Source organism: Balaenoptera acutorostrata, chromosome 1 (genome assembly GCF_949987535.1).
Source record: "Balaenoptera acutorostrata chromosome 1, mBalAcu1.1, whole genome shotgun sequence".
NCBI lineage: Eukaryota > Metazoa > Chordata > Mammalia > Artiodactyla > Balaenopteridae > Balaenoptera > Balaenoptera acutorostrata.
The window spans coordinates 29,961,276-29,984,269 of NC_080064.1; the positions used below are offsets into that span (position 1 = coordinate 29,961,276).

The window sequence follows — 22,994 nt, forward strand, 5'->3', positions numbered from 1 at the left end:
GCTTCTGGGCCAGGCTCTGTGTCCCCCGAGGAAGGAGTCTTGCCTCACTGCTCACCACTCTACCCCCAGGGAGGGCTCATCACATAGTAGGTGCTACTTCTCCTTCTCCTCCTCCTTTTTCTTAATAAAAATTGCTGTCACTTGTTGGCTTATGATACGCCCAGTCCTATACTAAGTACTTAACTTGCTTTTTCTCATTTAACCCTTACAACCACTCCACGGGCAGGTGGTTTTCATGATCATGCATTTTATAGATGAGGAAACTGAGGCTCAGGGATGTGAAGCTGCTTGTTCAAGGTTATACACCTAGTAGGTGGTAGAGCTGGGACTCGGACACAAGTGATTTAAGTCCTCAGATGATGGAATAGGAGGGTGCATATTTTTGGAGGCCTGCCCAATCCATAGAGCTGTTTTTTGGAATTTTCCAGTCTTCTCAACCCTCCTAAAGCAAAGACTCTGAGTACCATGATTGTATTATGTGACACCCCCCTCCCCTGGCCACAGCTGATTAGACTATGATTATGATGATGTCGTACATAGGGAAGCATGGAAGTTTCTGGATGCAAATTAGTCTCTGCCAATGAAATCTGTTTGCATGAGATTTGGAAGGCAGAAGTGAGGCAGAGCCCCTCTTCCCGCCCCCTTACGGGCTGTTTCAGACATGGGAACATGAGGTTTTTCCAGCGGCATCACTACCGTTTCCTGGGTGATGACAAGCAATTGTGATGGTGATAGTGGTGGCCTCAACTTCTTGATCCGGGCTTTCTGAACCCTGGATTGTAGCTCTGGTGTGTTTTGCCTCCCGGTTCTAGTACCAGCCTCAGAGGGGGCCGCTCCCCTGGTGGGTCACTTCTGTATTGTTCTGGGAGCCACTGGAGGCCCAGCATGGCCTTGCTCCCTCATCTTTCATTGGTTTTGTAAATATCCGTATCCAATTCCTTCCTGCTTAAAGTGTCCTGCCCTGAACCCTTTACTATGTGTACAGTTTCCATCTCCTGAGAGTAACTGACAGAGCGTTTTCTCATTTCCAGTTTGAAAAAGCTCAGGCAAGATCTCTGATTGGCCAAGTTTGGATAAGAGGCTCACCCAGCCTCCCCAACTGTCACCAAAGGGACAGGGTCACATCAGGACCTGGCAGCTTCCAAGGTAGCTATGTGGATGGAGATGAGTTGGAGAGGAATGTGCCCAAGAGAAGGGAAGACAGAGGTCAGATGATGTCAATATTGATGTCCCATGTCAATATCTGAAATGGGAACCAGGAGCCTGGGCTGGAATCCCCCACCTGCTCGTCACCAGGGTCCCTTGCCCAGGACACAGTCAGCCCCGGGTGAATGGCACAACTCAACTGCCAGCACCCTCTGGTTCTAAAGAGAGAAGAGAAGCAGAAAACACATCTCAAGGGATCCCTGTTTTCTAGAAACATTTCTTTATTTAAAATTTAAAACCATATTACTTCATACAGCAAACTGTGCACTTTGATATATCACAGTGTCTTAAAAAGGAAAATAATCGGATTTGTTTGGAAATTTATTTACATCAGCCTAGAATGATTGGCAAGTAACACAGTTACTATGAAACCCAAATTATTACAAAATGTTTACAAAAAACTATATTCATAGAAATTCTGCATGTCCACAAAGGGCATCCCCTGAATGGCCCAGAGACCAGTGTGTGGGAACCATGTTGAGTGGTATTGGGGGGGCGTCCAGGCACTCTGGTCTGGGTGGTGGGACAGTGGTCTCACACGGTGCTGTCTGGGGGCTCAGCTGAGGGGCTGGGAACCCCAGTCCCCATCGTGGGAGGCCCAGCCAGGAAGCTGGCCCAGGCAGAGGTGGGCTGGGGGCTTGGAGCACAGTGGCATGGGGGCCCCTGGAGCCTCTGATTCCTGTCCTGGAGCCAGGACAGACCCTTCCTCAGGGCGCTGGGTTCAGATGTGCTCTGGCCAGGGCCCCAGAGGCAGACCCAGAGTTAAGTGCAGACCAGTCTGATGCATGGGGCCGAAGCAGAGGGCAGGCTGCTGACCACACGCAAGCCCACTCCAGACCTTGTCTCTCCTGCATGCTCCAGAGATGCTCTGACCTGTGATGCAACAGGACCACTAGCTAAAGGATTGGAATGGGAAGAACAGACGGATCCGAGCGGGGCAGGGGTGGAGGTCTGTGGGTACTGCGGGGGTGGGAGGGGGGCGCAAGCTCCCTGCCAACTGCCCTGCAGGGGGAGGTGCAGCAGGGGAGAGAAGGCAGACAGACGGCACTGGGCTGTGCTCGGACAGGAGTGCCTTCTTGGCTTCGCCTCTTTCACCCCATGTCACTGTTCTGCTCACATCTCTGGCTCCCCAGTCACTCCCTGACAGCTGACCTTGGGGTCAAATGGGGCTGGGGAGGTCATCTGAGGTGGGACAAACTCTTGGCTGGAATTGCTGGGTCTATAGCTGCTGGAGGCCTCAGAGTTTTGATCTGTAAAACAGAGACACACTGTGGGGTGACTTGAGGTCTGTTCTAGAAGACAGGGGAGGGGGATAAGGTCAATACCTAAGGGCACAGGGACATCAGACTGGCACGCTGGCAATGCCCAGGGGGACATTCTCTTTAAAAAGGGTTTTCCTTAGCTGTGAGCTGTGCCTTTGCATGTGGTTGAGAACGTGAGGCAGAGGCCTTTGCCACCTAGAATACTCCAGCCTTCTAGGGTATTCCAGGCAGAGCCTGACACCTCCCTGGCGGCTGGGCAGGCAGGTATTGAGAGCTGGTCTAGGCAGTGAGCCCCTCTTTCCCAGCCCTTCAGCTCCCTGCTAACTGCCCTGGGACCAGAGCTGTCATATAGACTCAGGAGCCAAGTACTGGTGTGACATTGCTCCCCAGACCCAGGTCCAGCTGTTCTGCCTCAGACCCTCTCAGATGCAGCCAAGGCCCCTGGGCCACTCCTGCCCATCCCCAGGAGGCACTAGCTGTACATGGGCCATCCGCCAGCCCCTCTTCCTCAGGGTCTGCAGCTCTGATGTACGCAGGCCCTTCCCTTCCCCCACGGGGCTCTCCACAGCCCCTGCCCCAGGTGGCGTCCATCCCAGACTCTGCAGCTGCAGCCCCCATCTCTCACCTGGTCCCCACCCATACTGGCTGGGTTATGTACACTCTGTGTGCAGACGTGTGGGGAAGGGTGCGTATACACATGGGCTACGGGTCATATATACACTGTGCATATATATATATACATACAGCATATATATATATATCTTTTTACATTCATATATATAATGTACAGAACATTAACCTTCTATCAAAAACAGTTTTGTGACTTTCATGTATGGCCTCAGTGCTGAACTTTTAACTCCAGGGTAAAGCCAGGACTGAAATGAAGGCTCGACTCAAACTGGCCTGGGGACAGAGGGCAGGGCCCTTCTACCGTGGCAAGCAGCTGGGCCCGCTCCAGATGTGTCCACCCAGGCTGGGGCTGTTCCAGATGTGTCTATTCCAGAGGCCCGTCTACAGAGCTGGGCTCACTTCCTGCATCTGTCCATGGGGCCGGGCCCATCTCAGATGTTAAGTCCATATAGCTGTTTGTCCAGACCGCAAGGCCCTTCCCAGCTGGCTATCCACACAGGACCACGGACGTGGGCCAGAGTGGGTCCTATTTCCAGGTGTTTGCACAGAGAGCTGGGAAGGGCTCGGGGAGGGGTGGGCTTCACACTGAGTGATGAAGCAGCGGCGTCCAGCCCACACACAGCAGGCCAGCAAGAAGATGGGGGGAGGTGGCTTCCCACCGTTCTGGGTGGGCGTGTGCCTGCGTCTGACTTCTGACTTCCTGGAGTTTAAGGAGGGGAGTGACTTCCAACCATCTGGAGCCTTCACCCCCCACTGCCACCCTCCTCCATCCTGGCCCGGACCTGCCCTCCACCGGTGCCCGGGGCCTTGCGGGGAGCCCGTGTGCTCAGCTCGCAGAGGCGGAGTCCTGGCTGCGGGGCGGTGGCTCCCACACTTCAGAGACTGAGTCAGCTCCTCAGCCAAGGGGGCCTTACGCCTCTTGAGAGACACTCGAAGCCACCTGAATGGTGACAAAGCTCCCAGGGTTTTCTTAACTGTCCATAGAAGAGAGACCAATACAGGTCAAGGGGAGAGAGATAAGGAGCCCTCATGGCCCCAGACCCTATGGTCTTAGCGGGGTGTGTGTGTCTTCACTGCTGCCCCTCAATGTGGCCAGTTTTTGATCAGGCTGAGGGGAGGCACTGGCATTTGGGGGTAGGGGATGGGGGTAGAAGGTAGGGGAGTCTTTTCTTCAGGGCCGGCATGCGGGGCCAGACAGGGACGGTCCAGCACCTGCTCGGGCCGGTCTCATCTCTGCTCCATCCAAACCAGTGTTGATGCCTCCGTCACTCCCAGCCACTGACCTCAGTGCCTCCGTGTGCTCCCCCAGCCCACATGCACCTGCTGCGGCTCAGATCCTCGTCCGCGGGCAGGTGGGCCTGAACTTTAATTCCACGTGACCCGCCTTGCTGGGAATAGCTCCCTGGCCCCCATCCCCAAGATGCAGTGGCACCTTCAGTACCCCGGGGAGAGAGAGAGCTCACACGTGGGCAGAAACAGGCTCCGCTGCATTCTGAACGCTGGGCTGGTCTCAGAGACAAACAGGTCATCAGGCAGAGCCTGGACATTATCCACACACACGGACATAAGGCTTGAATGCGAGGCGAGATCAGGCCGCGTGTCCTCCTGTCTCTGTGTAGGACTCGAGAAATCATGTCAGTCCCTTTCGGGGGATTTCCCAAATTGAATTGTGCCTCTGATTTCCAGCATTCTCTCCTCCTTTGATGAAGCTCTTCCTACCCGCTCCACCTCCTTGTCGCCCTTCCCATCGCAGTCTATATATGTGCATAGCCTCAGAAGAAATGACACATTCATGGCATGTCCCACACAAAAGCACACACACGTGTGTGTGATACGAACATGGATGTGGGCACGTGCTATGAAATTAGACCGGATAAAGAGAGTGGTTCATGTCTGTGGTTGGTGAGAAAAAATCGGCAAATACCTTCATCAGAATCTGGTTATCTGGCAATTGCCAAAAAAATGTCATTTTCCCTTCAAACGGGCCACTCTACTGAGAGCAAAGAAGTCACTGGCCGTGAGCCCCAGCAGTGTTTCGCCTCCACTTGGCCAGTCTCCCCGTGCCCATACCTATGCAATCTCGGCAAATCTTTGTGACAATGATCTCTCCACGAGAGAAGTGTTTGCAGACTCTGGTTCCCTGCCTTCCTGATTGTCCGTCTCTGCTCCTGCTGTGAGCTGGAACATATGCGTGCATTTGAACACACATATGTGAGCCCACTCACACACACACGAACGCCAGTCCCATGTGGCTTCTCACATACAACACGCATTGCCCTGTGCTACGTGTCTGTCTGGTTCTGCCCTCCACTGCACACACACATGCGCACACACGCTCACACATGGACCCCCTGATGACATGGCTTCTCCGTTTAAACATATTTGGCAATGTTTGCAGGTGTTATTCTGTTCTCCACCCTCTGCCATTTGGTGCACAAACGCACACACACACAAGCGTACACAGTCGTTCACGCATGCATACATATGTATACTCACCAGAACCCCATTATGACATGGCTTCTCCTGTTTTTACATGTATGGGGTCCTGCTGCTGGTCCAGATATTTGTCTCCCTCACCCCCAGTTCACACACATGCACATACACACGTCAGAACCCAAAGGATTCTCCTATTATTGCATGCCTGGACTCTGTTACCTGCCCTAGTTTGCCCTTCATGCCCAGCCCCCAAAGATGAGACATACAAAGATACACATATATGCGCACGCACACACACAGACACACACACACTCCTACACCCAGGAGCTCACACAGCATGGCTTTTCCTATCACGACGTGTGTTGGCTACGTGGTGTGTCCAGCCCTCTTCTCCCACCTCCAGTGCACACAGCCTGTTGGAGCCACTGTGATTCTGGGAACCAGTCGGTTTGGCCCTGCAGCTCAGTTTGGAGGAGGGACGGTATTTATCACAGGAGCCCACTGTGCTTTCCTGCTTGGGGAGTCCTGAGGGGAGTCAGAGATTACCCTTCACCCCAGCTGAGAAGGTTCTTGAGACATAAATGTAGCTCTTCCCTAACCAGGGTCCCCAAGCAGAAACAGGAGAGTGGCGGAGGGGTGTGGCTGGTATCTCCTGGGTCCCTGTCCAGAGTCTCCAGGCCCCTTTCCCTTGCTCAAAGCCTGCCCTCTGCCCTTGGCCATGGGCAGCCCTGCTGGCCCCATCGTGTTCTCTTTAAGGACACTTTGTTCCTAATCCCTCCATGTCTCATTCTTCTCCCAGAATCTTAGAGTCACAGACCTCTAGGGTATCGGTCACAGCTAGCTGGAACCCACAGATCACCTGGTCAACCCCTCACTGTACCTCATCTGCTACTACTTCTCTGCTGAATCCGCAAACCCCACAAGGTCCCAACTGCTCTGGACAACAGACCAGGGGCCATAACGGCCTTGTGTCTCTGTGTGGGGTCTTTGGTTAATTCTCCAGGAGGCAGCTTCTCCCTCCCCACCATGGGGGCCTCTATCAGGGAGGCTATTTTGCTCCTGAACACTTTCTTTTCCTGGGGACCATCTTTAGGTTTGGCAAGTCCAGGAGGCCAGGTGCTCTTAAGGGCCCTTCTGGCTTTCCCCATTTACCCCAAAGTTAGTCTTTGCCATAGGACATGATCCTCTTTAGAGGAGGGGTGATGACGTTCACTTCAATCTAGGCTACTTTCCTCCTTCCACGATGACAGAAGAAGGTCAAGGTCAACTGGCCAGGAATGGGGAGCTGCTGAAGAGTAGATGGCAAACAGCTCAAGCTCCCTAATGCCACCAGGGTTTAGAAAACAGCTTGGTCACCAGCAAAGTAAAATCTGCAGGCTCGAGGGCCTGAGGGATTTCCACATGGAATCCACTGTTCCTCTGGGCTTCAAATATTGTCTGAGTCTCTGGGCATCCTTTGCGAGAGATTCAGGGGGTCTTCTTTCCTCTGGCCGGAATGTGGGGAAGAATTTGCTCTGAGCACTCCTCCATTCCTAGAGACCTCCTAGAGGAGTAGGACCCATTGGGACATTGTCCAGAAGAATTCAAAATGGCGGTCTCTGTGTATCCTCCTCTCCCCCAGACTCCAAACTCCTCTTTTCCCCTATGGGGCTCTCTGCCTTCAACTTTGCCAAAACAGGGGCTGCCATGGGTGGTGTCAAGTCCAGGAGATCAGGACCACATAAGCAGCCCCTGGGGGATGAAGTCTTCCTTCTGCCCAGGCATGTGGGGTGGCCATCCCCATCTTCAGCTCCCACTGGCAGCCAAACTATAAGATCCTTAAGGTACCCAAAGTTTGTGTCTCTGGTCTCACAGTCAAGTTCCAGGAGGCCTGGGCTCACGGGGAAGGAGTGGCAATATAAGAGCTGTTTCCCATTTTCTTTGGCCCCTGCAGGGCCATGGTAGAAACTTCTGACTGTAGAAGAGAGTGGAGGGGCAGGTGAGTTTGGCCTGAGAGAGGCATGTGCTTCCTTTGGCCTTGGCTGTCTTGGCTGGCAGCTTTAGAAACCCATAGAAGAAACAAGACGAGGGTGAAGCCCAAGCAGCTGGCCTGGGGGCCTGCTGGTTTCCTGGTAGGTAAGGGCAGAGGACTCCTGGCCCAATAGGCAGGCATCAGCTCTGGTCCCCAAGCCCAGTATGGGGACTGGGGATGTTCCTTCCAGTCTCCTTTGCTTTCTTCCGCCCTGCCTGCAGGCCTGCGGTCCCCGCCCCACCTGTGCCTAGGGGAACACGGGGGCCAACGATGTGCTGCAGGTCATGCTGTCCTTGCCCGGAAGCCGGCGATCGTTGAACGTGTGCATGTTGATGACGGCGTCAGTCTTGACCATCATGGGAGGCTGCGGCTTGTGCTTGACCCGACGCTGGCAGGTAAGGGAGAAGCGGATCTCGTCGGCCATGGTACTGCAGAAGGAACGCTGGGGTGGGGGTACGGGGTGGGAGGGCAAGGGGCACATGGGTGAGGCCCGACCCTGCAACTCCAGCCACCTCCTCCCCTTCCTCCCAGAGCCTGTGCTAAGCTACCGGCCCTCCCTCACACGTTTACCCCACCTGCCTCCTGCCCCCTGTAAGGTGATTATTTTGAGTAGCAGCCTACAAAACATCACGTCCTTGTTTGGAGTCTAAGGTGGTATCATCTTAGCCCCATTTAACTGATGAGCCAACTGTGGCTCTGATTGGCATGCACATTCATGTCTGAGGAATTTACCCGCCTGTCTTTTCTCCACTAGCTTCTGAAGGCAGGAACCAGCCAGTTTCATCCCTATGAGCCCAGCCCCCAGCTTTAGGCCTGGCTCAGAGTCAGTGCTTAAGAAACATTTGATGAATATATGGATAACCTTGCTGGAAGGGCTTCCAACTGAGGGGAGGGGTCACCGCGCTTCCACTCAGGGAAGTTCAGTACATATTTCTCAACTGGGAGGCAGGTCCCTGTAGGGCCGTGGGTGGCAGTGGCCTCTTCTGGCCTGGGTCCCTGTGGATATCCAAGAGGGACAGCTCAAGTGCAGCACTGCCCACAGGTATCTGATGACAGTGGCTCCTATGAGACCAGCTGCCAGAGGTTGTCCTGCAGCTTGTCGAGAAGGCAGTGGGGCTGTCAATGCCTCAACTTGCCCAGGGAGGCCCGGGCGTCAGCACTCAGACAGTTTGTAGGTAGGCTGTGAGGTGAAGGGGAAGGGGGACCTGGCTTTGAATTCTGTCCCTGCCTCTTACCAGCTGTGTGACCTTGCCAAGTGTCCCCTTGCTTCCCCACTAAATGCAGACATCATCCCTCCTCGCCTCCCTTTCTTCATTCTGAGACTATTTACTGAGACCCACTCTGTGCCAAGCACTGTTCCAGGTGTTAGGCACACAGCAGTGAAAAAGACAGATAAGGTCCTAGCCCATGGTCTAGGAGCCCACGGTCTAATGATGGGACAGAAATACATAATAAACATGTGAACAAATAATTTCAGAGAGGGATAACTATTATTAAGAGAATAAAGCAGTGAAATGGGATAGAGTGGGGTAGGGAGGGGGGATAGGTGGGGAAGACTACTTGAGCTTCAGCTGAATGACCAAAAGACTCTAAGAATATGGAGCTCTGGGGGAAGAGCATTTCAGGTAGATGGAACAGCATGTGCAAAGGCCCTGAGGCAGAAATGTGCTTGGTTAAGGACTAAAAATGTGGCCAGTGTGTATGGAGCAGAGTAAGCGAGGGGGGAGGGTGGGAAGGAGGAGGTTGGAGACGTGGGCAAGGACCAGATCTCATAGGCTTTTTGGTGGAATTTGGAGCTCATTCCAATTGTAATGTAATTCTAATGTAACCCAAAGAATTTGATTGTTATTTTTAGATGTATCATAATTTTTTAAACCATTCCCTATTATTGGACATTTAGGTTTTTTCACATTATAGTTAACACTTCAACAAACAACCTTGTCAATAAAATTGCACATATCCTTGGCCACTTCCATTGGGTGCATTTCTAAAAGGAGAAATTGGTCAAAATGCATGGCCACTTTTAAAGACTCTGGCCATACTGCAAACTTACCTTCCAGAAACTTACCCTCTTGGACTCCCCCCAGCAATATGGGAACATGTTCCTTTTCTTATACCCATGTGAACTTGAACACCCAGAATTATCTTTGCCCCTCCTCTTTGCTAACTCAAGCTTGGACTCCATTTAATTTTGGATGGATGTGTAAGTGCATCTTATACATATGACTTAACTGCAATCTCCTTCCACAGTTGCCCTGAATCCCTTTGAACTTCGCTGTGAGAGGAGCTTCCCCGCAGCCCAGTAGCCCTCAACTCAAGGTGCACATTTGAATCACCCCGTACACTTTCTTAAGAAGCCAATTCCAGGCTCTACCACAGGCCAATTAAAACACAGTCTCTGGGAGTGAGCCCAGGGTATTAGCACTTAAAACACTTTCTCCCTGTGATTCCAATTTGCTACTGGGACCTAGAACCACTACCTAACCACACTTGATGAATTAATCAGACAGGTTGAACCTAGCAAGCTTGGGCCGGCCCTCCTAACTCTTTTTTTTTTTTTTGGTTAAACTTTTGATTATGGAAATTTCCAAATATATGCAGAAGTGGAGAGAAGAGTATAATGAACCCCTATGTAAGCATCACGAAGCTTCCACAATTACCCTGGAGGGGTTTATGGGAGGGAATCACATGGTTTGAATTAAGTTTTAAGCAGGGCACTGGGTGCTGTATGGAGAGCAGCTGGTCGAGAGGAAAAGTGGAGGCAGGAAGGCCAGACTGGAGGCTGGTGCATGGTCCAGCTGGAGAGGATGGGTGTGGCCTGGTGTGGAACTACAGTGAGAGGAAAACATGCTCGGAGTCAGTGCAGAGGTGGGGCTGGCAGCGCTTCCTGGTGGACCGGATTCAGAGTGGGCTACGGTGGGGATGGGATCAGACACCACCTTGCACCTGGCACGTAGGGGGTTTGAAACCAGCGCAGACCCAGTTCCGTCTCCTTCCCTTCCCCGCGCAGGCCCCAGCTCCTGGGGGCTTACCTGCTCTCGCTCTGCTGTCTTGCGGAGCTTGTATACAAACTCGCCCACAGCCACCAGCACAGACAGGACCAGCCCGGCGGCCAGGACGATGAAGATGCCCCCAATCTTCTGGATGCCCAGGGCACTGGCCTCTTTGTTTTCCTCCTCAGGACACCCACTGCCCCGCCACCACTTCTCCTTCATGATGTGCAGCTTGTCCTCCTCCTGCAGCTGCAGGATGGCGATGGTGATCTTGTCCCGGTATGGGGAGCCTGAGTGGGGGAGAGAGGAACCTGGCTGTCAGCAGCCTTTAGTCCACCTGTGCGCCCCTGTCAGTGCCCTGGTGGGTGCCAGACACCATCGCTGGGCCTCTCAGTATGCTCATCCAAAGGGGGACCCTAGTGCCAGGAGGCCCCTCTTGAAATCCACCTATGGTATCTGGGTGGAAGGGTCCCGATTTGGGGTGGAGAGTCTTGCCTACGAATCCCTGTCTCCATAGGCCTGCAGCGCATCTGGGCGGCATCAGCAGGGGTGAGATCAGGGAGAGGAGGCATGACCTCTGAAGTGACCCCCCACCTTTGTGCCTGCCCAGGTCTCCTCTGCTCAGGCCAGGGCTGACCTCGCAAGGCTTTTGTTTCTGGGCTGAGGATATGCTGCCTTTTAAGGCTCAGTGGGGTGACCTGGGAGAGGGAGCAGGAGGCCATGTGTGCGCATGAGCGGATGTGGTGGTTTTGCTCAGCCTTTGTCACCCGCCACCCTCCTGCCTGCAGCCCCGTGCTCACCCATGGGCGTGCCAATGCCGTAGCCCTTGGAGTCGATGAGGCCCCCGATCTGGGTGAGGTTGCAGTTCCTCTGGGTGACGTACTCGATGGTGGTGGACTCCATGAGCAGCGCATAGTCGGCCGTCAGCGTCCGCTGGATGCCCTCCTCATTGTTCTTCACCAGTGCTGAGGGCTTGCTGCTCATGAAGGCCCACATCTTCTCGAAAGTGGAGATCTTGGATTTCTGGGCCGCGGGGAGGGATGAGGGGCGGTGATGCACACACGGTTACTGAGCCCACAGGGATCAAGCCCAGCTCACCCCTTAGCAGGGCCCGGGCCACTGAGCTCTGTGCACAGTCCTCAGAGCAAGGGGGGGGGGCCACCCACTGCTCAGATGTGGAAACTGAGGGCCTGGGAGGATAGGTCCCCAAACACACAGCTGCTGAGTCATAAAGCTGAGAGTCAAGCCAATCTACCCGAAAACCCTTGGCTCTTTGCCATGGCACAAGTGTTTTTCAGGCTGTTCTTTTCAAAATTAATTTTCTCTCTCTAAGATTTATTAAACAATTAAACATGTGCAGGTCCTGTTCTAAGTGCTTTGCCTGTAGTAACTCACTGATTCTTCCCAGCAATCATAGGGGGCAGGTACTGTCATTAGCCCCATTTTACAGATGAGAAAACTGAGTTTAGCTGTGCCTCAATTTGCCTAATTTACTCAGACACAAAGTGGCAAAACCAGGCTTCTAACCCAGGCCATCTGGCTCCAGAGTCCATGCTCCTAACCACAGAGCTGCACTGCCTCGCAGAAACCACTGTGAGGGTGGGGGGAGGCGCAGGGGCTGATGAGGGCAAAGCTCGGTGGATTCTGGGCCCCCCACTCCCACTTCAAGCAGGTGGCTCTATATACCATGCTCCAGGGGAAGATTTGTCTGAGGCAAGTGTTCCTGTCTGTTCTCCTTCAAAACAGTAAAAGAGAAGCAGGGTGAGAATTGCAGAGAGGGGAGGAGAGTGGGGGCAGTCAGAGCAGGTGGTCCACAGGCCCCCTCAGCCTCTTGTTCCAGAGCGCCCTGGGCAGGATGCTGCTCCAAGAATACGGAACCAGCATCCCTAAGATCAGGCCTGGTGGGGGGGCTGCTGTGCTTGCCCCGCCTGGCTGGGGAGACTCAGAGAGGGCCTGGGGCCGGGAGAGGGGGCCAAGGTTCCATGTTTCTTGCTGCCTGAGGAGACTGAGCAGACCTGGGTGCATGCATTCACGAGATTTCTTGGGAACTTAGTGCCTGCTGGCTGCCTGCTGGCAGCAGGGATCAGCCTTGCCTCCGCTGATCCCAGGGGAGCAGGCGCCTCTGCAGGCCTCCTTGTCCCTGGCTGTTTCCAAGTCTGGCTGTGCCTGTTTGTGATGTCAGCCTGTCTGACTGGCACCCGGCCCAGCTCCGGTGTGCGTGATGGCATGGGTGCGCTCACGCAGGCTGGCGCGGGGCTGCGGGCGGGGGGAGAAGCTGTGACTGCCAGGGGTGGCGGCGGGGAGGGGGCTGGGAGGAACGTGCACCTTCTACTCTCCAGGTGTTTCCTAGCTCTAAGGGCTGTCCCCTCCAAGACTGGCTCCTGGAGACCCAAGCACGCCTGGGGGAGGAGGGAGCCCCGGAGCAGCAGGCAGCACCCCACTCGAGATTCCACCTGAGCCCCGAATCTCTTGAGTGCCAGGGATGCCTCCTTTGGGCACAGGGCCTGAGGGCGCCTTCATAGACGAGCAGCCACTCCCCTCCTGCAAATTTATCTGCCCCGAAGCTGAAGGCCTGGAAGGGCTCAGATGCCCAGAGCCCTCAGTGGGTTCCATCGGAGCAGCAAGCTGGCTGCCGCCCGCTCCTACCGTCCTCAGCCTGTCCCACTATCAGCTATTCCTGCTCCCCAGCTATTCCATCCTCCCATGGCTCCCAGATGCTCCCCCGCTCCCCACTTAGCTACTCTTGCCCTTAAGAACATTCCTGATGTCCAGCTCTTCTGACTCTCCAGACATTTCTTATTTTCTAGATAATTTCTGATATCCAGACTGCCTTCTCCAGCTTCTCCCTTGGGTCCATTCTCACTCTGCTACTTTTCCCGTCCTGATTCTCTACAGTCGGAAGCTTTGAACTGGCTCCAATGATCCCCATCCCTGGGATTCATGCCCTGGTGTGATCCCTTACCCTTGAGTGTGGGCTGGGCTCAGTGACCTGCTTTTAACCCCTGCCCCCAGGAGTGATGGGATGTCATGCCTGAGATTAGGTTACAAGAGACCGTGACTTCTGTCTTGCTTCCGTTCTCTCTGGCTCCTCTGGCTTGCTGCTCTGATGGAAGCTGGCTGCCATGCTGTGAGCTGCCCCATGGAGAGGCCCACATAGTAAGGAACAGAGGGCAGCCTCCAGCCGACAGTCAGTGGAGATGGAAACCCTCTGCCCAATAGCCCAGGGGGAACTGAATGCTGCCAACCACCACGTGAGTGAGCTTAGAAGCGGAGCCTGTAGATGACCACAGTGTTAGCCAGCACCCTGATCCCAGCCTGCGAGAGGCCCTGCACAGAGGACCCAGCTATGCCAAGCTGATTCCTGACCCACAGACTGTGAGGTCATAATGTTGTTGTTTTAAGACACTAAGTTTGGGGTAATTTGTTATGCAGCTATAGGTAACTGATACACTCTCTTACACACATATTGACGCAAGCTACTTTTATTCCCAAGATCGTTGCTTTTTCAGATAATCAGTTCCAACTCTTCTTCTAATCAGGTTATCCAAGTCCAATCATCACTGCTTGGCAGGGACACATGGCCTCTGCTGTCTTGGTTATTGTAACTAAATACTATTCTCCAATCAGTGATTTCAGCACGTCAGCTCCTTTTCCATCCCAGTCTCTCCTGCTTTCCAAATTCTCCTTTTTCTACTAGAGGTGGGAATTAGGAGTGTATGAGGCCATCAGGGCTCCTTTTACATCTCCTAATGCATGCATGCATGCATCCATCCATCTATCCAGCCATCTATCTACCTATCCATCCACCCACCCATCCTCTCATTCATCATGTTCATGTTCTCACCCATTCACTCACACACTATCTACACACTAATTCATTCAACTAACTATCCAACTATCCATCCAGCCTTTTACTTATCCATCCATCCATCCATCCATCCTTACACTTCACCCATCTCACCCACTCATTCTCTGACACAACCAGCCAACAGTAACTTGAAAATGAACCACATAGGGAGCCCTGGCCCACTCCTTCTGTCTCAGAAGAGGATGAGAACTTCTCCTCTTTCTGCAAACGCCTCCCTGCATCCTCTCCCCAACACCCCGTTCCTCCTATACATAGGCCTGCCTGACATCAAAATAATATGCTCTTCCCAGTAACACCCCATCATAAATGGAGATAGAAATTTCCATTGGAGGCTGGCGAGGGAGAGGCTGGTATTGAAGCCGATGGGCTTTGAGGAGAGACACGTGAAAGCTTGAAGCAGGTGAAGGAATGGAATGGGGAAGATGGGTAAAGAAGACACCAGAGAGCTTGGGCCAGTTAAGATGAGAAGTGACGATAAGGCAGGAAGCTGGCTGTGATGCTGATTTCAAGAGGTTCTGCTCTCCCAGCTCCAGTGTCAACTAATTCATTACCTTCATCACCTTTAGACAGATGGGTCTGAAATCTTCTTCCCTAGAAAGGCCACCCCCTGTGTTTGTCTCATATCTTGGGATCCCTATTTTCAACAAAACCCACTGATGGTTTCTGATTCCCCTTAGGTCCTGTCCTTGAGTGATTCTGTGATTCTGAGAACATCCCTGAAAAGCTTCCCTGTGGCACCTCTGAGGCAGGGAGGGATACAGCCAGGGGCCCTCCTGGAATCTCAGTCCCCTCTCCTATCTTCCTGGGCCTGGTCACAAGATGCCTGAGTTCCGTCACTGGCCTGAGTTAGTTACCACCCCAGGGAATGGAGTCTCACATACCTACGGTTCCAATGCCATCCTCCCTGTCCCAGCTCCAGTGGGAACCTTAATAAGCGTTGCTTCAGGGCCAGTCACTCAAATCAATTAATGGAATTGTTTGGAGCAGCCGATACAGGGAGACATGCCAGGACCGAGAGGATTTTTTTATCAGTGAATTTGGCAAGAAAGTAAGTTTCAGACTCACGACTTTCAATTCTAGCCTCCTCAAAGAAGTAAATTGATTTTCCCCAACTGAAGATATTTAATCTTGAGAATTTAACATTTCTGTACAAGAAAATGTATATAGGTATATATATATGTATAAAAATATATATCAATTCCAAAGAGAGCTGAATCTCAGGGAATGTGTGTGGGGAGGCAATGTGATTCCATGTGAGACCTTGGGTATTTTCCATACTGGGAAAGAGACCTTTTTCCAGATTAACTGGTTTTCTTATCCCTGGATGTGGAGTCTTTGGCCTTATCGGATCCACGTACCCGAGCAGTTAATCATGTCTCTTGGGTTATTTTCATGGGGACCAGGAGGCTCCCTGAATCCCCTGCCTCTGCCCACCTCGCCAGGGCAGACTTGCTGATCCTCTGGCCCAGCAGCTGCCTCTGCTGTCTGCACGTGCCCCTGAGGCTTGCCTGTGCGGGGGCTGCAGGCTGGCCCCTGAAGGGACAGTTAGGAGGTGAGGGCTGCAGGCTGACCCTTGCAGGGGGGAGTCAGGAGGCGAGGGCTACAGGCTGACCCTTGCAGGGGGCAGTCAGGAGGTGAGAGCTACAGGCTGGGGATGGAGGTGGTGGGAGGGGTTGGCTCCACTGCGTGGACTCTGGTGTCACACCTAGCTGGGTTCAAATGCCAGCTCCTCCTGTGACCACAGGCAAGTGATGTCACGTCTCTGAGCCTCACTTTCCACATGTGTAAAATGGGAATCAGCTTAGCACAGAGCCAGGTTCCTAGGAAGTGCTTGCTAAGTGGCTAGCGTCATTCTCTGTCTTTAAGCCTCCTTTATTCTCTTTAAGGCTCAGCTTTCTCATCTAGAAATTGAGGATAATAATTTCTAGAGTGCAGAGTTTCTATAGCAACTAAATGGCAGAAAATTCCAGTGCTGAGACGGGCCAGGCAGAGTACTGTAAATAAGTAAAGACCGCTGAGTGGAGTTCTGATAAGCTGGAGAGGGCCGTCGCCTCTTGGCACCTGACAATCTCTCTTCAGGAGAGCCAGCTCAGCGATGCTCCTCCATCTTTCACATTTTCGAGAAGCTGGATATGTGAATTTTTTAAATGCAAAAATCTCCCCATTTTAAAATGCTGGCCACTAATTAAAAATATATAAGAAATGTGCGGCCCCTAAAATCCTATCTGTGGGCTGAACAGGGCTGTGTATCACCAAGAATAAACAATAAAAATAGTTAACATTTATTGTATGCATACTCTGTGTCAGGTATGGTTCTAAGTTTTTTATATAAATTATCCCATTTAATCATCTCAATAATCACCTCTACAAGGGGGGGGGTGTACTATTATTATACCCATTTCATAGGTGAGAAAACTGAGGCACAGAGAGGTCATCAGTAACTGAGTCATTTTCAATAACTTCCCATCATCCCCGGGCCTCCCCTGCCCCTTCTGCTGCCTTTCTGCCTGCCTGTTCTGGGTCTCTTCTATTCTGAGGACCTCTGGGCTCCCCCTGAAGTGTTTAGCTCTGTGCAGAGGTAGACAGCCATCCTGTGATAGAGGCACCAATGTCCTCCACAAAGCCCCCAGGCCCAATCTGGAGGAACCTGGAAGAAGAGAGGTTCTCCAGGTGTCCACTGGCTGGAGCTTCTCCATGGGACTCCAGTTAAACCCTTGCCTCAGGAGGGGACTACACGGCAAAAGGAGAAAAGAGGCCAGCCGGCTTGCCCATCTTCTGGGTCAGCCAAAGAGAGGGCCATCCAGAGGAGAAAGCCTTTGCCTTAAATGTACTGTGTGCCTAGCACTGGCCTAACCACTGTATATACAGTAGCTCATTGAATCTCCTTGCTAATTGCTGTATGGTGGGAATCAGTATCCATGTCATCCAGGTGAGCAAATTGAGGCTCAGAGAAGTGAAGTGACTTATCCAAGGTCACCCAGCACAGACAACAGCCAAGACTCAAGTCCTGGTCTGTCTGACTCTGAGACTGATGTGACTTGACTGCGCCAGGCTGCACCACAATGAATTCTGCCTGGTCACTGCATTTCTGTCCTCCTATCCTGCTTCTGCTTGAAAGCAGGGCTAAGGCTCTATCAGAGAGGCCAGCAGACAGGTCAGGAGAAACTGGGAGCTGAGCTTGGGAGCACCTCCTGAGCCTTCCAGCCCAGGGAAGAGTCTGCTGAGCAGCTGGAAGGTAGGGAGATGGACTGAATGGCCCCTCCAGGCACCTTCCAGGCTCAGTTGCTAGGATGGGGCAAAGCTGTGCAAGGGGTGGGGCTTGCCGGTGTCAGGGACCTGGGGAGCCTGGAACTCTTGGTCCCCAGCTCTATCTCTTTCCTAAGCGGCTGTCGCTCACACACAGTCCCTCCCACGTGTGATGTGTCTCTCCCACCGCAACACCAAAGAGGGCTAAAGCCTTGGAGAAGCTGTCTTCTGACATCCTCTGCCTTCAAAGCTGCCCAGCCCTCCCCGCCAAGAACACGCTTTCCCAACGTCCTCCTTTACATTTTGCCTACATATTTTTACAGCCAAACAACACTTTCAAAGGCCTCCTTTTTCTTCTCCTAATTAATTTTTACCTTCCAAGACGGAGGGAGGACAACACAGGAGACGTTGTTTGTGATGTTTGCTGCTCCCTGACAACTCTTCAAATGAAATTTCTTTTGGAATGATGGGCTGCCACTAGCCACGCATCTCCCCGGATACAGGGTGCGTGGGGGTGGTGGTGGCGAGGGATCTGGAGCCCCCCCGAGAGACCGGCGTCTCGCTTCCTGCTGTTGTCATCTTTGGATGGGAATGGGCTCTCTCCCTCGAGTGCCACTCTCAGCCAGGGGGGCTTTTTAAGACAGTTTGCAGCTTAACCAGGAAACACGCTAACTGCAGAAATGAAGTTCATTTGCCCTGTGCTCTGGAACCTTCAGGGGTGCTATCTGCTGGGGTCCTGTCCTCAGCATGGTCTCCTGTATTTGCTTTACTTGGCCTCTGCTGTCTTTTAATTCCATCCTTTAATTCAACAACGGCATCCACTCAACGTGAATTATTTAAGCAACTATGATGGTTCTAGGCTGGGGATACGGCTTCACTCTTCCCCAAGGAACTCCTGTACTGTGGCTGGCTCCTTAGAGAAACAATATGGACACGGGGACAAAGAGCACAGGCATTAGAGCCAGACTACTTGGATTTGAATCCCAGCGCTGCATTTCACCAGCTGTGTGACATTAGGCAAGACGTAAGAACTCAGGTTACTTTCTCAGCCTTCCTTTCATCATGTGTTAAATGGAGGTGATAATAATAGTCTCAACCTTCTAGGGACGTTATGAGGATGATAGGAGTGAATACAGGTAAAGTACTTGGAACGTTGCCTGGCACACAGTAAGTGCTCAATAAATGTTACTATTATTTTGACTTTGCCAATGTCTCCTGGACATCCAATGGCAACCTCTGGAGCTGATTCCTGTTCAACCCTAGTGGCAGTCTTGCTGTATACACTCACGGGCGGGAGAGAGGACCACCCCTCCAGGAGAAGACCCTGGAGCGGCTGCGGGAGAGGGCAGCGTGTGTGCAGACAAAGTATCTGACCGTACATCCGGATCCATTGATCCTTGATCTGCTGTTTGATCACCTGCAACTCACCCAGCCCCTCTGGACCTCTGTTTCTCTAGGTTAAACTCAGGTTTCCTTCCAGCTCTAACTTGAAAGTGACCATAAGGAGGCTACCCCCAGGCCCAGTGCAGGGGTGGGGGAAGGGACGGGCTTGGGGAGGGAGGTATGACTAAGGAGGGCGGGCCGGGGGTGGGGCAGGGAGGAAGTAAGTTTGTCTAGCAACCTTCTGGGAGGGTCTTTCCTTCTAGCTCATCATCTGAGGTGGGATTAATGCATCCACACTCAGGTTCCTCTCTGCCTACATTACAGTCCCACCGCTGCTGCTGATGGAAGGGAGCCTAGGCAACAGGGCTTTCGTTTGAATTAAAGCAGGAGACAAGGTGGCCAGAGAGCAAGCGGAATTCATCGGTGATCAGGAGGGCAAGGAAGGGGAGTTGGTTCTGCAGGGGGATGTGGAGTTGCTGTTTCTGGCCAAAGGCCCTTGTGAGCCTGGGCCCTTAAGCCCCAGCATCCCAGCTGGGTGGCAGCATCTGTGTCCCTCCCCTGCCCTCCTCACTGCACCATTCGCAGGGAAGGTGGGTGAGGGTGGAACGGGCTGCGGGAGGTGCTGCTTGATGCCGAGGACAGCAGCTCGGTGGGGAGCAGGGACCGGGTTCTTGGAAGCCAATCTGAGCATCTTAGCATGGAGGGAGGCAAGGGCATCCAATCAGTGGCAGTGAGCCTGCACTGGGCTTATTTATGCTGCTTCCCTTTGATCGGGAGCCCTGCTTAGAGACGGGCTCATCTGTAATGCATGAGGGATGCTCTGGCACAGTCAAAGGGCTGGGCCGTAGCCTGCGGATAGGCGGGAGCAGGCGCACGCGTGCACACACACACACATACGCCCATCCCCCCACTCACACTTATCTAAGCACACCTGTTGGGACATTTAAGCAGACAGACACGCGTGCACTCTCCACCTACATATCCATGTAGACACTGGCACACACCTGTAAACAATCATAGGCACATATCCACATGCCCAGATCACAGAGACACATGCACACATATGCTGGTCAGTACATATATGCAGACACTCATGTCCAAGCATAAAGACACACAAGCACCCAGACAGGCTGACTCTTGTGCATGGGCACACGTGTGCACACATGCATACGCGAATTGCATTCACACGTTATATACCGCTACACGTGCACGTGAAGGCATTCACATGCTTACACACTTGCTCGCCCTCATGAATACATACACCGGGTCCCAGAGAGCCCCTAGTGTGCTTAAGACAATGGTTTACCTTCCCCACACTCTAAATACACGGTGGTGGCCTTGTAGGAAGACCGAGTTTGCCAGAAGCAACATCCCAGAGGGGAGTCCGTTTCCACTCTCTCTGCTCTTCACTAAGCAGCTGCTTCTACACGTACGAAGAGGCACAGGGGAGGCCAGGGCCCGGGGGAGTGCTATTGGGGCTCCACGCCCAGGAGGCAGAAGGCTTTCCCACCCAACCCCTTCTTTCTGTCCTTACTCAGGCCCCGCTGGAGGCTCAATCTATCACTCATTGGCTTAGCCTGGAAGGAGGCAAGGGCTGGGGGATGGGGAACCAGGGCCCGGAGGAAAGCAAAACACCCCAGGCTTTCAGACTGATTGACGGCAATTGACTACTAAACAAATACATGAATGAATGGACCCATAGCCACAGAATTCCCAGATCCTGACCATTTCTGAGAAATCATGAGAGTAGTGGTCCCCAAAGGGTGGTCCCTGGTACAGCAGTCTCAGCCTCACCCGGGAACTCATTAGAAATGCACATTCTCAGGTCCCCCAGGACCTACTGAATCAGTAACTTCAGGGGTGGGGCCCAGCAATCTGGGGGCTCCCCAAGCCTTCCAGGTGATTTGGACACACACTCAAGTCTGAGAACCATGGCTCAGAACATGGGCTTTGGAGAAAGGCAGACCTGGGCCAGCCTTGGGCTCCTTTAGCTGTGAGTCCTTGGACAACCCGCTTAACGCTCCAAGCCTTAGTTTCCACACATGTAAAGTGGAAATAGTTGCAGTACCTACTTCACGGGATTTGTCACGAAGATTAAATGAGACCAAGCATGGAGCACCTGGCCCACTGTGAGCTCTCAGTGGTGGTCGCTATAGTTATTATTACTTTAATTTCCAGAAGAACATTTACAGCTGTAGGTGGTCAGGGTCACTCAGTTTCCTAAACCCTCAGCTACTCTAGTAGAAGGTGAAAAAACATTAAGGTACTAAGCTAACGCTTTACAAAACAGGAGGGTGCAGCAAAATCATGGCCAGATCCCCATGAGAGCAGTAACCCGAGCAGCTGACAGGGGCTTTACGTGGACACCAGCATTCCACGAGTGTAATAGGCTAAGGAATGCTTGTAAATGCTGGCTCAAGTTTTAAGCCTCCTTCCTTCCCTGGAGAATGTTCCCCCTGCTGCTCTCTCACTGGTGGAGAGCTCACCCCAAGCCCAGGCCAGCCTCTTGGGAGTGGAGGCTGCTGAGACGCAAAGCCAAGGGCAGGGAGCCCACTGGCCCCAGGGCCTGTTTGTGTGCCTGGGCCATGCTTCTCCTTCCCCCTTTTCCAGCCTCTTCTCTCCACCTGTCCTCCTCTGATGATTTAAGGAAACACAGCATATTCATGCTGCTTGTCCCAGGTATGGAAACTTCTAGGATTTGTGCTAGGACCAATCCAGATGGCCACATCACTACAGCTCCCCAAAGTCAACTGATCCCACACAGGGATGGGCGGAGCCCTGGGGATTTCTGGTCCTTTGGCTCTGTGTGGTTAGGGAAGGGCAGTGAAGGGAGGGAGAAGGTCTCACCTTGAAGAAGGTCATGGTGGCCCCGTCCTTGACAGCCCCATACTCGATTTTGGTTTGCTTGGCCAGGTCATCGGCAGAGTCGATGGGCGATTCCATGCGCTCCACGGTCAGAAAGGCAGCCAGGTTGGCCGTATAGGAGGAGATGATGATCAGCGTGAAGAACCACCAGATGCCACCAATGATGCGCGTGGACAGGGCTTTGGGCATCAGTTCAGACCCTGGGAGGAGGGAGGAGGAGACTGGTGGTCCCTGACAATGCTCAGACCAGGGTTGCTCTGGTCCTCTGGGGCACGAACTCCACTGACAATCTAGGAACAGCTGAGATCGCTTCCCTAGACCAGTGGTTCTCAAAGTGTAGTTCCTGGACCATCAGCATCACCTGGGAACTTGTTAGAAATGCACATTCTCAGGCCCCACCCCAGGACCTAATGAATCAGTAACTTAGTGGTGGGGCCCAGCAATCTGGGCTTTGATAAGCCCTCCAGGTGATCCTGATGCAGGCTAAAATTTAAGAACCACTGCTCGAGAAAAACACACACATGCACAACATTTCACAGGCTTGTCAGACCCTCTGATGCCTATCTGTGAACCACCTGTGTGGTCCCAGGGTCTGAACACCTGGAAGTCTTGAGTGACTCCTGCCCTTAGCCCTTAGTTCTCTGTGTGATCATGTGCCAGACAATTTCCCTCTCTGGGACTCTGTAAAGCATCGTCCTTCCTCTGTCCCAGCCTCACGCAAATACCACAATGCTGCTGTAATGATATAATTTGAGGAGGAACTGTGTTGGAAATACAAGTGGTATACAAATATAAGATTGCTATAGGATGCTTTGCAGGAGGAGAAGAATCAACATTTTTTGAAGCTCTTTGCCGAAATAGATCACTCCTCCTCCCCGACCTTGGGTGTGAAGCACAATTTAGCTGAAACCTTCTAACTGAAGTAATTAACTAGGTGGCTTTCAAGAGATTTAAATAGCAAGTGACTCCTGAACTTTCCAGAATATTTGGACCTGCCGTCTGAAAAGTGTCTGCTTTGATATGGATGAATTTTTTTCTCAAAGAAATCACTCAAGGGAGAGTTTTTCAAATACATAACTATTTTTCTCCCTCCT

At 52.7% G+C, this 22,994-nt stretch overlaps 1 protein-coding gene across 1 annotated transcript in view; it reads right to left on the reverse strand.

Moving 5' to 3' along the window:
- Positions 1-1,447: 1,447 nt before the first annotated feature.
- Positions 1,448-22,994, reverse strand: part of GRIK3 (glutamate ionotropic receptor kainate type subunit 3) — a 233,838-nt gene continuing 212,291 nt past the window's right edge. The window contains exons 13-16 of the mRNA XM_007182541.3: positions 21,883-22,100; positions 11,339-11,561; positions 10,578-10,828; positions 1,448-7,987 (exon numbers count right to left, since the gene is read on the reverse strand). Coding sequence (XP_007182603.2) covers positions 7,793-7,987; positions 10,578-10,828; positions 11,339-11,561; positions 21,883-22,100 — 887 coding nt within the window. The 3' untranslated portion in view covers positions 1,448-7,792. The remainder of the gene's footprint in view (positions 7,988-10,577; positions 10,829-11,338; positions 11,562-21,882; positions 22,101-22,994) is intronic.